The 16,125-nt window shown below is 44.7% G+C and overlaps 1 protein-coding gene across 4 annotated transcripts in view; it reads right to left on the reverse strand.

The window, feature by feature from the left end:
• Positions 1 to 206: 206 nt before the first annotated feature.
• The window catches only part of AJAP1 (adherens junctions associated protein 1), a 399,752-nt gene continuing 383,833 nt past the window's right edge, over positions 207 to 16,125 (reverse strand). For 2 of the 4 annotated variants that reach the window (XM_075329241.1, XM_075329237.1), the window contains one exon: positions 207 to 1,045. In XM_075329241.1, coding sequence (XP_075185356.1) covers positions 1,024 to 1,045 — 22 coding nt within the window. In that variant the 3' untranslated portion in view covers positions 207 to 1,023. Of the gene's footprint in view, positions 1,046 to 5,577; positions 5,674 to 16,125 lie in introns of those variants that run through there. The other 2 variants (XM_075329236.1, XM_075329238.1) reach the window with 2 other exon arrangements.

A 16,125-nucleotide genomic window follows, 5' to 3' on the forward strand; every position in this document is an offset into this window, starting at 1 on the left:
ATCTGTCTGCCTATGTATATATATATATATATATATATATACACATATATACACTTGTCTATACATGTATATGCATAGTCATATGTTCATGAATATATATATATATACATATATATATATATATATATATATATATATATATATATATATATATATATATATACATATATATATATATATATATATATATATATATATACAGTACATGACATCACTGATCACATTTTTGGGTTTTTCAATTAAAATTATTTTTATAAATTTAATATTTATTTACTGTCTGCTACCCCCACAAAATAAGATAGATGGAATAAAAAAGGATCAATATTTTCCTCAACATAAAATGAATAAATAAGGATAATAAAAAGTATTGTTGCATATAGGTTTTCAGTATTACAGTATTAAGAGGCAATTCAATACTTTAAAGAACAATTCAAATACTGATTCCTTAAAAAAGTCATACTTTCACATGGATATCTTTGATTATTTGCTTATTTTAAAGCAGTTGCAATGACTTTAAAAAAAATAATAATTATACTTAAATGTCTGAGTGTCAACTAAAAGAAATGCGTTAAACAAAACAATAGCCGTTAAAATGCTACGCCACAAAAAATGTAGTTTTTATGTCTCTATACAATGTTTAATTCCCTATAAACAGGTCACCAAATCCTTATTTTTGCCGCTACTCAGAGGTGAATTCACTTAACTTCTTTTTCAATGGAAGCGTCCCACATCGACTCATGGCACATATTGGTATTATTGGCACAGGTTCAAAAATCACAGTCCAATTCCAAAAATTCATATGGTCAGTCTTTTGTTTGATAATTTCTTCAAATCATTGAATGTATTTTTTTTTCTTCGTTTGTCTTTTATCCAAAACAAACCCAAAAAAAACAAATTTTTTTGAGGAAAAAAGTTACAGTGTCTGCAGTTTTTACATATTATAAAAATATATTTGTCCAGTAGAGTTCTGCTCTGTGAGTCCCATTCGTAAACAAAAATAGTAGACGCCTGTTACATTTTTTTTTACAGGTTCACTAAGGGAATCCTGAAGGGAAATGAGAAACAAAAAAAAATAAAGTTATTACAATAAAATCACTCAATACTTTTTTTTATAGTTAAATTGTAAGTATTTCTAAATGTATATATATTATTTTTATTTTTTTTGCAGGAAGCAACTATTATTAACTACTTGTAGCATATGCAGGCACACTGATAGCAGTGGTATTATTCTACAATTTGTAGTGAGATGACATATAAGGTCACATGATATTAATGATAACTCACAATTATTCTCTCTTGTCCTTGAATCACTCATGGAGACATAACTATGGTGGTCACACCCTCTGAGTCTGCAATCGTTAAGGAGGAGGGGACCCCTAGTTTAGCAGAATATATGTCCAAGGATGCACATTCAGCTGAAATGCATTGCGACATAGAGATTTTCTGTATTACGATAAACTATTCCGGCAAATCGGAGGATGGTACCTCACATTACCATGCCAGTCAAAGACATAGCAGCGCCATCATGAGAAAAATGTTTTTTTTTTGTTTTTTTTTATGCATTGGAGAACAGTTGCAGAACGGGGGACATATATACCAGAAATGGGCCCAGGATGGTGGACATATATACCAGGAAGAGGTCCAGGATTGGGACATATATACCAGGTTGGGAAACATATTTACCAGGAAAGGCTCCAGGGTGGGGGACATATATACCAGGAAGGGTTCCAGGATTTGGAACATATATACCAGAATGGGGGACGTATTTACCAGGAAGGGGCCCAGGATGGGGATTGGGAGTACAGAATAGGGGACATTACTACAAAATGAGTGGGGGAGGGCAACAAGTATATCTCTATAGGATTATGATCACATAGATAAGTAATAAATTCTAGCTCTACTCTCTGAAGGGGTGCCCAGAAAAATGGTAATCAAAATATAGAACATTCTGTCACACCAATAATGAGAAAAATAGATTTTCATGCAAAATGTGAATTTTTATTCAAGCCACCTTCAGAGAATACAGAATGGAACCCAGCATTTTGGCTCATCCAAGCCTTTATCAAGGTATATCTGTAAGAAGGACTGGCAACATGTGAGGAAGTCTGGGCTGTGCACGCCATGCTGGGAGTACACAGCCCAGAATTCCTCAAATGATGCCAGCCCTTCCTGCAGATATACCTTGATAAAGGCTCAGATGAGCCGAAATGTTGAGTTCTATTCTGAATTCTCTGATGGTGGCTTGTATAAAATTTCACATTTTGCATGAAAATCTATTTTTTTCATTATTGGTGTGCTAAAATTTTCTATATTTTAATTAACATTTTTCTGGGCACCCCACCAGACAGTAAAGCTTACCTTTATTACTTTTCTAGGCCCCTGTAGTGCTCATAATTCTATAAATGCATATTTGTTGCCCTCCCTTATTCATTATGTAGTAATGTCAACTATCCTGTACTACTGTTCCCCATCCTGGGCCCTTTTCCTGGTAAATAGGCTCCCATCCTGTTATATATGTCCCACATCCTAGACCATTTCGTGGTATATACGTCCCCCATTCTGGGCCTCTTCCTGGTTTATATGTCCCCCACTCTGACAGTGTTATACATCTGACCGACATGCAGGGAGACCCTGGTCTAATACTTGCACCAAAGCACATCGGACTCTAGTTACACCACTGGACATGTGCTTGCTTTAGTCTTTAGTATCAAGGCACAGAAAAGAAAATGAAGTGAGTCAAGAAGATGTCAATCACACCCAAGTGGACATGATTATGGTATGTAACACCAGACTGCTCTTGTGAAGGAACACCTTCCAGGTGAATTTTTATGTGTCCATGATGGAATTAAAAGCCTATTTTTATGATGATATTTATGGGCATTTTCTCGTGTATCAAAGGCATTATTCGGAAGCTGGAAACACATTGTACTGGGGCAATTGAGGGGCTTTAAGGGCCTGGTAGGTTTCCATTAATTGTTCCCATTTTTTACAGGTTTTCACAAAAGTTTATTATGTTTGTGTCTGTCAATGACCTTATTGACTTTTTTCCATTGATGACACGAAGAAGTATGAATGCAGCCCTTGAATTGGTAAAGGTTGCGAATTAAGATCCGTACCATATGAGTACGGTAATGTATAAAGTTTAAAGATTCTAAAATGTACTAGAAAGTTCCTTAGATTTTTTCCCATAATAATGTCCATCCTACAATAAAGTCACTGTATAACAAAAAGCATGTAGATTACTGGTTTCTTTTTATAAATAGGCAACTTAAAGGGTCTATAAGCTGCGGTCACCACCAGTGAACTCTTGTATATAAGAGCCCAGGCCGCTGTGTAGAACATAAAAAACACTTTATAATACTTACCTAGGAGGTCGCTCTGGTGCAGACTGGTCAAATGGGTGGCGCCATTCTCCGGGATTGGCGCCTCCTCTTTTAGCCATCTTAGTTCTCCTTCTTCTGAAGCCGGTGTGCATGATGCGTCCTACGTCATACACATTCGCCAGCCCTGCTCAGGGCAGATCAAAGTATTGTAGTGCTCCTGCGCAGGACCTCAGTATTGGCCTGTGTGCATGACATAGGATACGTCATGCACGCCGGCTTCAGAAGAAGGAAGACCGAGATGGCCGAAAGAGGAGGTGCTGGTCCCAGAGAATGGCGCTACCCATTTGACAAGTCTGCACCGGAGCGAGCTCCTAGGTGAGTATTATATAGTGGTTTTTATGTTCTACACAGCATGTTAGAATGCTGTATATAAGAGCCCACTGGTCTTGGCCACAGCTTATAGGCCCCAAATTTGGTGACAGGTTCCCTTTAAAGTGAAACTCCAGCAATAAGGTTCTTAAGTAATAAAATAAAGCTCAAATAATGTTCAATAATTCTTTAACTCCGGTCCCTCAATTATATTATAATTTTCCAAGCTGGTTATACACTATAGGTTCATATACCTTAGGAAATATTAATATTTTTGCATGTCACTAGGTCATACAGGAAAATCTGTCAAACTGACACATTGGTTTCTGCTACACAGCTATTGGCTGTTGAGATGGGCAAATGTATTTGAGTGAAATTGAGTTCTACTTAAATTTAACGAATTCTGGAGATTTTTTTTTTAATTTGCTCTGTGCAAATTCAGCAAAATGGTGGTGAATCTCGGCGACCATCTTTCTGAACAATAGTCCTGGCTTAGAGTGAACACTGGGCTGGAGATGTGACGTGATGGATGTGTGGAAGACTGGACAGCAATAAGGGAATTAGTGGTCAGAGAGGTGAGCAGTGAAGTGAGTATAAGGCTATGTGCGCACGTGTGCGCATTGCATGCAGTTACGCTGCGTTCTGCACCGCAGCGAAACTGCATGCGTCCTGCGTCCCCAGCACAATCTATGAAGATTGTGCATGAGACGTGCACACGTGGCGTATTAGAGCGCAGCGCTTTGGCTGCTGCCAGAAGCGCTCGTTCTAAGATGTGACATGTCACTTCTTTCATGCGCTCTGCATGCATCCCCCGCTCTGTCTATGGGAGGGGCTGCACTCAGAGTGCATGAAATCAGCTTTTTTTTTTTTCATTAGGACTCTTTCTGCAGCGATTTGAAGCGCACGTGTGCTGTTCAAATCGCTGCAGAAATTTCTGCAGGGACAGAATGCTACGTGCGCACATAGCCTAACACAGATGCCGAAAACCGGAGAGTGAACAGGGAGCAGTCAAGATGTCCTGAAAGGTAAGCGGAGAAGTGAGTATGTATTTTTATCCTTTTCCAACCACTTGCCTCTCCGGATGTCACCACTGCACACTGTCCACTGTCTGGTTCTCCATGTCTCCATCGCAACCTTATCTCCAGCCCTATGTTTACTCTAGGCAACGAGCAAGCCCTGGACTTCACTGAGCATGCTTGGGGGCCTATTCACATCCGGATGTCCTGGCTTAGAGTGAACACCAAGCTAGAGATGTGACATGATGGATATTCGGAAGACCGCACAGCAATTAGTGAATTAGTGATCAGAGAGGTGAGCAGTGAGGTGAGTATAATACAGATGCCAAGAACCGGAGATTGAACAGAGAGCAGTAGAGACATCCTGAAAAGTAAGCGGAGAGGTATGGTTTTTTTTTATTTTTTTCCTAACCACTTGCCTCTCCGATTGTCACCATTGCACCCTGCCTGCTTTCCTGTCCTCCATGTCTGTGTCACAACCTCATCTCCAGCCCAATGTGCACTCTAGGCAAAAAGAAGGCCCTGTACTTCACTGCGTATCATTGGGGGCCTATCCGGAATTGGAAGTCCCGGCATAGAATACAAACCGGGTCGGAGATGTAATGTGATGGATGCGCGAAAGACTGGACAGCAATTTGGGAATTAGTGGTCAGAGAGATTACAGTGAGGTGAGTATAAATATTTTTGTTAATGTTTACATCTTACATTTATTATTCTTATGTGTCTGGAGAAACCCAACAACATAAAAAGGAAGATTACATTTGCCGAGAATATTTTTTCCAAGAATCAAACTTCTCGGTGAAATCAGTGCAAACAGGCAAATTAGAATTTTGTCAGATCCACTCATTTCTAATTGGCTGAATACACACCTTACAGACTTCCTGTTCTGCCACCACCTGGCAGGCACTCTGCACACAATTCTAGTAGTATTGAGAGATCTTTGCTCCAGTTTTTCTTGCTTCCTCCTATATTTGAATTAAAAAGTAAGGGAAGCTGAATAAAAGCAGAGAGCTTTTGGTGTTACAAGCAGTAAAGGTAGATCAGGATGTCAGAACGATGCCAAAATGGTATAGACATGTTAACTATAGTCTGATGGGCCCTGATGCACAATTTGGACCTTGCCTCCCCTTCCACCTGTATGTTGGTCAGATGTGTGAACCCTTGTAGAGTTCTAAACCCTATAATGACATACAGTTGAAACCAGAAGTTTACATACACTATCTAAAAAGACACATCTTCATGTTTTTTTTTCTATCTGACATGAAAATCAGAATAGACCTTTCTCGTTTTAGGTCAATTAGGAACCAAAATTATTTATATTTGCCAAATACCAGAATAGTGAGAGAGAAAATGTTTAAGGCATTTTTTATTACTTTCTGCAAAGTCAAATGTTTACATACATTAATAGTACTATTCCTTTAAACAATATGGGACAGCCCATATGATTACGTAATGTCTTTGGAAGCTTCTGATAGGTTTATTGGCAACATCTGAGTTAACTAGAGACACATGTGGATGTATTTTAATGCACACATGAAACACACTGCATCTTTATGTAGCATCGTGGGAAAATCAAAAGAAATCAGCCAAGATCTCAGGAAGAGAATTGTGGACTTGTACAGGTCTGCTTCATCCTTGGCTGCAATTTTCCAGATACATGAAGGTACCTCATTCATCTGTACAATTATATGCAAGTACAAATAAAATGGGAATGTTCAGCCATCATACCCCTCAGGAAGGAGACAGGCTCTGAATGAATAAATGTACTTTGGTCAGACATGTCCACATCAACCCAAGAACAAAAGCAAAAGACCTCGTGAAAATGCTAGTGGAAGCTGGTAAGATTGTGTCATTATCCACTGTGAAACGAGTATTATATTGATGTGTACCACCCCGCGCTCAGCTGCAGCCGAGCCACTCGGATCCAGGCTCATAAGTGGATGGCTTGAGCATCTCTGGACCCGGGGTCACTTCACTCTGAAAGGGTGCTGACGCAACTTAGGGGGGTGGTGGATAGGTGTACGACCGGAGCCGTGTTTAAATTTGTGACGCCACCTACGGGTTGTGGTGAAAGTGGACACCACCGCTGCGGTTACTGGGCACCTGGGGCAGATGGTGATGCAGCAAGGTGTTAACCCCTCCGTGGGCAGGGGTGGTGGCCCCGGGACCCGTTGGGGAGAGCTGGGCAGTGCAGGGCAATGTGTGCGGCCGGAGGGCACTGTTGTACTCACTGTTATTGACACACACAAGTCACTGGTAAACCAAGTTGATGGTGGTCGGTGCCCGCAGCCATCTGCGGTCGAGTCCCCCAGGCGGATGGTGGTCTGTGCCTTTATCCTACACCGTGTTGTGTAGATGTAGACTGCCTGCGCTTCAGCGACGGGAGTCCGCTCCCCGACTGTGTATATGTCGGGAGAGCCCGTTTGCTCGCAGATGCTGGCCCAAGGGATCTCTCTGCCTGTGCGGTGGCTTTCTATCCCCCTCGGTGGGCTGTTGTCTTCAGTCGGGACTTGGGTGGGAAAGGATCTATAGTCCAGACCGCAATCAGTGAATTAGCTCAGTCCAGTGGATTCTGGACCTCGTTTCAGGCTCTGAGTACCCCCCTGTGTGCTCCGGTTTCCGAGTCGGTTCCTCGGGTCGGTACCGGCGGGCAACTACCCTGTCCCGGTCCACCACGGTTCCACCGAGCCATCTTCCCGGCTCCTGCAGGCAGATGCCTCCGCTTGCCTCCTAGCCAAAGGTGCCCAGGCTCCAACCCCAGCACCTTTCAGTCTGTTGCAGGCCTGTCACACAGGCCTGACCTCCTCTACTCCACTCTCAAACTCGACTCCAAAAAGAACTTTTTGTGTTTCCTGCCTCAGGCTCTCTGAACTCCTTGGTGGGCGTGCCAACCACCTGGCTCCCCCCCCTGGTGTGTCCATCAAGCACTGAGGGAGGTGACTAGGGTTTTTGTGGTTGGCTGATGACTCCTTTTTAGGGGACAGGTGTAGTGTGAGGGTCTACCTGTGACTACCTGGCTAGTCCAAGGCATCACACTCCCCCTTGGTTAACCACAGACCGTCCGCGGGCAGTCCGACCACCACCGTTTATTTTGTAACTGGAAAAGATAAAAGAGAACATATGTACAGTTATAATAACAGTATTTACAATCAAGAAAGCTTTGTATTCATCCCTTATGGGAGGCATTTTGCTTAAACGTTACCAACATTTTATTAAACCGGGAATGGGACGGGACTGGGTCCTTCCATTTGCCCACACAAGCAAACCTAAACCTTTTCCTTGGTTTCTCTTTGTCTCATGGCCAGTGTGAACATGGTCTCACAAGTTCCATGTATACCATCTCATACTCCAGCTCACTTTTTTGTTTTTATGTAGTTTTTTTGTATTCAGTAAAAACAGGGAGTGGCCCCCTTCTCAGCGAGCTGGACATTTCATTCTGTGAATCCCCCTGACTGTGTGTGTCCTGTTGGGACCCGGTCGCTCTCAGCCCTTAGCCACATTGAGGCCTATTTTAGACCCATGGTAAGATTTTAATATTAGAGAGTGTAGGTACTATCCCAACTGGGTACACCTTGACGTTTGGTGGGATAGCTTTATGCTTTTTTTGATCAAAAACAGTGTTTACTAAGTACCTTATGCTTATATGCACTATGCTTTTATTTAGTTACAGCAGGGTATGTTTTCACATTTTTTTCCTTGGTTTCTCTTTGTCTCATGGCCAGTGGGAACATGGTCTCACAAGTTCCATGTATACCATCTCATACTCCGGCTCACTTTTTTGTTTTTATGTAGTTTTTTTGTATTCAGTACAAACAGGGAGTGGCCCCCTTCTCAGCGAGCTGGACATTTCATTCTGTGAATCCCCCTGACTGTGTGTGTCCTGTTGGGACCCGGTCGCTCTCAGCCCTTAGCCACATTGAGGCCTATTTTAGACCCATGGTAAGGTTTTAATATTAGAGAGTGTAGGTACTATCCCAACTGGGTACACCTTGACGTTTGGTGGGATAGGTTTATGCTTTTTTTGATCAAAAACAGTGTTTACTAAGTACCCTATGTTTATATGCACTATGCTTTTATTTAGTTACAGCAGGGTATGTTTTCACATTTTTTTTCCTTGGTTTCTCCAAACCTAAACCTTGATGCTGCCTCTAAAAACAGGTCAGCACCCCTTTTCCCCAGTCCAGGAATCGGGTCAGGTCCGGGTGTTGCTCATACGGGCCGGGTAAAAAGTTCCTTACCCGGCAGTCTCTCAGAGTCCCACGTCCAGGGGACCCCTGGCCCAGAGGGTTGTCACTGGTCTACATGGTGACGGGACCTCGGCCTCCTCTGCCGCAGGCCATTCCTCCAACCAGCCTCTCCGGAGACTGTAGGACCTGAAAGGGTGGTCTGGGACTATTTACAAACCCAAAAGTTATTGGGTGGCCTGCAAGTTCTCAGCCATGTTCATTTTAAAATGGGGTAAACAGCGGGAATCAAACAAAGTCCCAATGGGGATGGGCAGTATGGTAGTCGGGAACCGATACCTTTTTAACACTCTTCTTCCTCGGGACTGTATGGCGGGGGAGGGGACTGGGTACTACGGGTCACCCTCCTCTTCACATCAAGGGCGAACCAGCCCCTCTCCCCGCAATGCTGGGTGTAGCTCACCAGCTCTCCGGGCTCCAGGTCACGGTCCGGGTGACCAATGGGCAGGTGGAGGTACACATCCCTGCAGGACACAAACACTTCCGCCTCCAGGCCGGGCTCATAGATAAATCCCCACCACGGCTGGTGTCAAACTGCCGCACTTGACCTTCATAGGTCAGGCCCCGTACCCAATGGGTGGTGCTGCGGAGGTTCTCTTTTTCCCTGATGGTCCGGGCCAGCACCTCTGCCTTCTGCCTGTTACGTGCCGCGATCTCCCGGCCCAGCTGGTGCTGCTGCCGCTCCCAATACGGAGCGTCTGCCTGCTCTCTTTGCGCGGGGGTCGAGCCCAGCCGGAGCTCTCCCATGCCGACTACGACCGGCACCTTCTCCACTGGGGAACCCCGCTGTGTCGTGGCCTGCTTAGCTGCCTCGCAGCGGCAACCCTGCGACGCCTCAGCCGAGGCTTGGAACCTGGGAGCGGCCAGCTTTATCTGCTGGGCTGACTTCTGGTCTACGGCCACCTCCATCTTGGCCAGGCAGACTGCTGGGGCCTGGATCACCTTGGGCACAGTCACTTCCGGGACTGGCGGGTCCACACCGGGAGCGGGCATCCTCTGGAGATAGGTCTTCCAGGGAAGTGGTGGTATTGGTGCCGGTCGGATGACTGGCCGTCCTCGGGCTGCTTCTACCGGCGGGTCCTCGTGGGCGGATTGTACGGGTTCGCTGCCGGTGTCGGGGGCAGCAGACCGAATGGGGGAGCGGCGGCAGCCGGTACGGGTGGCGAGGGAGGCAACATAGAGGGCAGGGGCAGACCGGGTCCCTCAGTCGCATCGGCCGGTCCCTTGGGGACACTGGGGCATGGGTCGCTTACCCGCTCCTCCAAAATTGCCTCCACTTCACGTACCCACACGGCCGCAGCTATCTCCTCCATCTCGGCCGCCCATCGCTCCATCAGGAAGCGCACCTGTGCCTGCAGACGGCGGCACATCAATGTCGTCTGAGCTTCCACCCACCCCGCTGTTCCGGGTGCGGGCTCCAGTGCTACGGGCTTGCGGGACGGGTCAGCCATTGCGCCTTCACGGGGGTCCAAGAACCAGAAGTGTGGCAGGGTCCTGGAGTCCCTGCCCTTTATCAGCTAGGTCACATGTCGCTGAATCTTCACCTGCCCCCCCTTGGTCTCTTCGTCGCACTCGCTTCTTTTTCTCTCTAGTTTCGCTTTCCGACCGCGTGCTTTGCTGCACGGCCGTGTTCCCAGAGGGCGGGGCTTCGGCTTTCGCGCCCTTTCTGCGGGGAAGAAGACTCCGTCAAAAATCTTCGCGCCAAAAGATGGCAGCAAGATGGCGGATTCTGAAAATTTTGCAACGGATCACCGCTGACTTCAACTTCAAGGCGCACTTCACCAGGTGAGTGAATAGGTAAGTATCCTGTTCGTAACGCCAGAAGAGTCAATGTGTACCGCCCCGCGCTCGGCTGCAGCCGAGCCGCTCGAATCCGGGCTCGTTGGTGGGTGGCTTGAGCGTCTCCAGACCCGGGGTCACTTGGCTCTGAAAGGGTGCTGGCGCTACTTAGGGGGCTGGTAGGTAGGTGTACGGCCGGAGCCGTGTTTAAGTTCGTGATGCCACCCACGGGTTGTGGTGAAGGTGGACACCACCGCTGCGGTTACTGGGCACTCGGGGCAGATGGTGATGCAGCAAGGTTTTAACCCCTCCGTGGGGAAGTGTGGTGGCCCCAGGACCCGTTGGGGAGAGCTGGGCAGTGCAGGGCGATGTGCGCGGCCGGAGGGCACTGTTGTGTGTGTCAATAACAGTGAGTACAAGTCACTGGTAAACCAAGTTGATGGTGGTCGGTGTCCGCAGCCAGCTGCGGTCGGGTCCCCCATCCGGATGGTGGTCTCTGCCTTTTTTTTTCACCGTGTTGTGTAGATGTAGACTGCCTGTGCTTCAGCGACGGGAGTCCGCTCCCCGGCTGTATGTATGTCGGGAGAGCCCGTTTACCTGAAGATGCTGGCCCGTGGGATCTCTCTGCCTGTGCGGTGGCTTTCTATCCCTCTCGGTGGGCTGTTGTCTTCAGTCGGGACTTGGGTGGGAAACGACCTATAGTCCAGACTGCAATCAGTGAATTAACTCAGTCCAGTGGATTCTGGACCTCGTTTCAGGGTCTGAGTACCACCCTGTGTGCTCCGGTTTCCGAGTCGGTTCCCTGTTCTGGTCCACCACGGTTCCACCGAGCCGTCTTCCCGGCTCCTGCAGCCAGATGCCTCCGCTTGCCTCCTAGCCAAAAGTGCTTGGGCTCCAACCCTTGCACCTGTCAGTCTGTTACAGGCCTGTCACACAGGCCTGACCTCCTCTATTCCACTCTCAAACTCGACTCCAAACTGAACTTTTTGTGTTTCCTGCCTCAGGCTCTCTGAACTCCTCAGTGGGTGTGCCAACCACCTGGCTCCGCCCCCCTGGTAAGTCCATCAAGCACTGAGGGAGGTGACTAGGGTTTTTGTGGTTGGCTGATGACTCCTTTTTAGGGGACAGGTGTAGTGTGGGAGTCTACTTGTGTCTACGTGGCTAGTCCAGGGCGTCACATCAACATGGCCTGTAAGGCCACTCTGCCAGTAAGAAGCCATTACTCCAAAATAAACATAAAAAAGCCAGATTAATGTTTGCAAATGCACACAGGAACAAAGACCTTAATTTTGGAGACATGTCCTGTGGTCTGACAAAACTAAAATTGAACTGTTTGGCCATAATTACCCTTGTTCCTTTTTATGTAATGAGAGTAAAGTTTTGAAGAACACCATCCCAACTATGAAAAACCGGGGTGGCAGCATCATGTTGTGGGGTTGTTTTGCTGCAGGAGCGACTGGTGCACTTCACAAAATAGATGGTATCATGAGGAAAGAAGATTATGTGGCAATACTGAAGCAACATCTCCTGACAACAGCCGGGAAATTAAAGCTTGGATTGAAATGGGTCTTCCAAATGGACAATGATCTGAAGCATACTGCCAAATTGGTTACAAAGTGGCTTTAGGATAATAGAGTCAATGTTGTGGAGTGGCCATCAGAAAGCCCTGATTTCAATCCTATTGAAAGGTGATGGGCAAAGCTCAAAAGGCCGGTGCAAGCAAGGCAACTTACAAACATGGCTCAGTTAAAGCAGTTCTGTCAGGAGGAATGAACTCACATTCCTACCAACTATTGTGAGAAGCTTGTGGAAGGATATCTAAGTCATACAGTGTAAGAGCAATGGTACCAAATACTAATAAAATGTATGTAAACATTTTACTTTGCAAAAAGTAATAAAAATGCCTTAAAACATTCTCTCTCTCATTATTCTGGAATTTGGCAAATATAAATAATTTTGTTTCCTAATTGATCTAAAACAGGAAACTTTTATTCTGATTTCATGGTAGTGAGAAATACATGCAGATGTGTATTTTTAGAGAGTGTATGTAAACTTCTGGTTTCAACTGTGTTACCCTCCCTCCCCTTTCATTAAATAGTAATGTCCCCAATCCTGGGCACTGCCATGCGATGCCAATGTCTGATGCTCCAACATCAGATCTTGGCCTCTGTTTGGCTAATGGCGTGTATTACGATGCAGGGACCCAACGGGCTTCTGTGCTGCAATGCATTTCTGTTGGATGTGCACTCTCCAGCGCCCTCATCCAGGTGAATTAGGCCCCCCTCCACCCGCAGGCCCAGTCACAGTAGCGACAATCATTACACCCCTGGGTATTATTATAACAACTTCTATATTGTCCAGGAAGAAGCCATATTGTTATTTTCTATAGTATCATGAACTATAGTGTACAGAGCAGCCTGGAAAGCTGGAAACGTTTTGGGGACCATACAAGGGTACAGCCCCTTTATGTTGCATAACTGTAGTGGAACTATTGAAAATGTTCTATGAGCAAATTCATTCATATATTGTGAAATAAAACAGATCTAACTAGATAAAAATACTAATACTAAGGCCAATCAAAAGGCCAAAAATTAAGAGAAATTAATGAAAGGAGGCATTAAATTTAGGAGCTAAATATAAGGGATTTATTTTGTTAGTATGTTTAACACTTTCTTATTTATTATTTTATAAATATTAATATTTATTAAATATTATTATATAAATGTGAAAAAATATTTAGATAAACAAATATAAAATATCCACAGTATTAAAATTGTCTACAATAATTTTCTAATGTTCAAGAACTGAGTCCTTACATTATGACTAATTGGAGAGCTCCATGTACTCTTATACTTGGAAAAAGTATAAAAATAAAAAGACTGAAAGTCAGAGCGCTACACAAGTCAACTGAGATTTATGAGTCAATTCAGATTTGCGCCAACAGATTTGAAAGAAGGAAAAATAACTTGACAGGAGGTGGACACATTGACATGAATCAGAAAATGTTGACGAATTAGGTCAAGTGGAAATATGAACAGGAACTTAACAATGGCAAAGGACAATACTGAGGGTCGGAATTTGTCACTGGGGTGCAGGCAAGAACAGTAAACGTAATCTATTGTGATAGCCGAAGAGTGAATTTAATAAAAGTAGTGTAAATAATAAGAACAATGACATTGTTGGATTGCAGGTTTAGGGCTGCTGTAAAGTCTAAAGCTGGTGTCACACATAACGACGACGACAACGACGTCGCTGCTACGTCACCATTTTCTGTGACGTTGCAGCGACGTCCCGTCGCTGTCGCTGTGTGTGACATCCAGCAACGACCTGGCCCCTGCTGTGAGGTCGCCGGTCGTTGCTGAATGTCCAGCTTCATTTTTTGGTCGTCACTCTCCCGCTGTGACACACACATCGCTGTGTGTGACAGCGAGAGAGCGACGAAATGAAGCGATCAGGAGCCGGCACTGGCAGCTGCGGTAAGCTGTAACCAGCGTAAACATCGGGTAACCAAGGGAAGACCTTTCCCTGGTTACCCAATGTTTACGCTGGTTACCAGCCTCCGCTCTTGCTGCCAGTGCCGGCTCCTGCACTGTGACATGTGGCTGCAGTACGCATCGGGTAATTAACCCGATGTATACTGTAGCAAGGAGAGCAAGGAGCCAGCGCTAAGCAGTGCGCGCGGCTCCCTGCTCTCTGCACTGACATGTAGCTGCAGCACACATCGGGTTAATTAACCCGATGTGTGCTGCAGGAGAGCAAGGAGCCAGCGCTAAGCGCGGCTCCCTGCTCTCTGAACTGTGACATGTAGCTGCAGCACACATCGGGTTAATTAACCCGATGTGTGCTGCAGGAGAGCAAGGAGCCAGCGCTAAGCGCGGCTCCCTGCTCTCTGAACATGTAGCACAGCGACCTTATGATCGCTGCTTCTGCTGTGTTTGACAGCTAAGCAGCGATCATAACAGCGACTTACAAGGTCGCTGTTACGTCACCGAAAATGGTGACGTAACAGCGACGTCGTTGTCGCTGTCGTTTAGTGTGACACCAGCTTTAGCCTATCATTGTACAAAGACTGTAATTTCTGAAAACTGAGGAGAAGCCTCCCACCGGCTCCCTCACCGGCTGCCAGAAAATGTGCTTTTTATGTGTTGCTTTAACAGATGCACTAGCGATAAGGTGTTAAAAGCTGTCAAACTAGGTTTTCCATGACTTCTGACAGCCTGAAAAAGGGGAAGGAGTGAGATTCCAAAACTCCATCAGCATCTGTGCACATAAAACCAGAGTTCTGGATGACTTTAGAACTTCATAAATATAGAGAAGTTCTACGGAATTTAAAGTTATGCTTTTGACCAGTATGCCGCCATTTTTGAAGATGAGTAAGATTTATTTAAATGAGTTGTCTAGTACTTTTATTCTGAGGACCTTTCAATAATTTGTGTTTTTATTTGTTATACTACATCAGAGAAAGCTGGTAGAGAGCAAATGGCTTTTAGTATTACCAGACACGGTGGCTCAGTGGTTAGAACTGCAGCCTTGCAACACTAAGATCCTGTTTTCAATTCCCACCACGTTCAAGGAGTTTGTACGTTCTCCCCATGTTTGTGTGGGTTTCCTCTGTGTTCCCCGGTTTCCTCCCACACTCCAAAGATACACTAATATAAAATTTAGATTGTGAGACCCAGTGGGAAAAGTGTTACTAATTTATCTAAACTACTGTGGAATTAATGGGGCTATGTAAGTGCATAAATATTATTAGGTCAGCTGAGAAAAAATTCTACACTCGCATAATACTTACAAGGCATATGGAGTGAAATACTCAGAACATAAGCATGATACTCGGCCAAGTTTTGTGTATGAGATTAGGACCAATTTTTTATATGCAAGTGTGAGTGAACCCTTAAGGTTAAGGTTTACAGCAGCATTCTGAATTCCATTACGCATGCTTTAAAAGAAATGTATGATTAGAAAACAACCTGCTGTTTAATTGGACTTCCAGTGATAGGTATTAAAAATGTTTACAATATTTTACATTTTATCATTATCCCAAATTTGTTTAAAAAATATATATATATATATATATATATATATATATATATATATATATACACACACAAAAGTATACCTTAAGTATACCTTAAGATCCATTAGTTGTAGAATCCTACTTTAACAAGAGTCACTGTAGCAAAAGTCTCCATACCCAAAAACTTTACAAGTCACAGAGTTTCAATAACAATATACAATGAAACATACTGTGTGGGATGTTCTCTAAAGTTATATTAATATTTGATAATATTGTAAAATATTTCTAAAATGGTAAAATAATAATACATAATGCAATGTCCACACTGACCACTGGGGCTAAAATGTTTGTCCTGTACAGAAAGTTTTTCATCAGTT

Source organism: Anomaloglossus baeobatrachus, chromosome 11, assembly GCF_048569485.1.
Source record: "Anomaloglossus baeobatrachus isolate aAnoBae1 chromosome 11, aAnoBae1.hap1, whole genome shotgun sequence".
In the NCBI taxonomy this organism is placed as follows: domain Eukaryota; kingdom Metazoa; phylum Chordata; class Amphibia; order Anura; family Aromobatidae; genus Anomaloglossus; species Anomaloglossus baeobatrachus.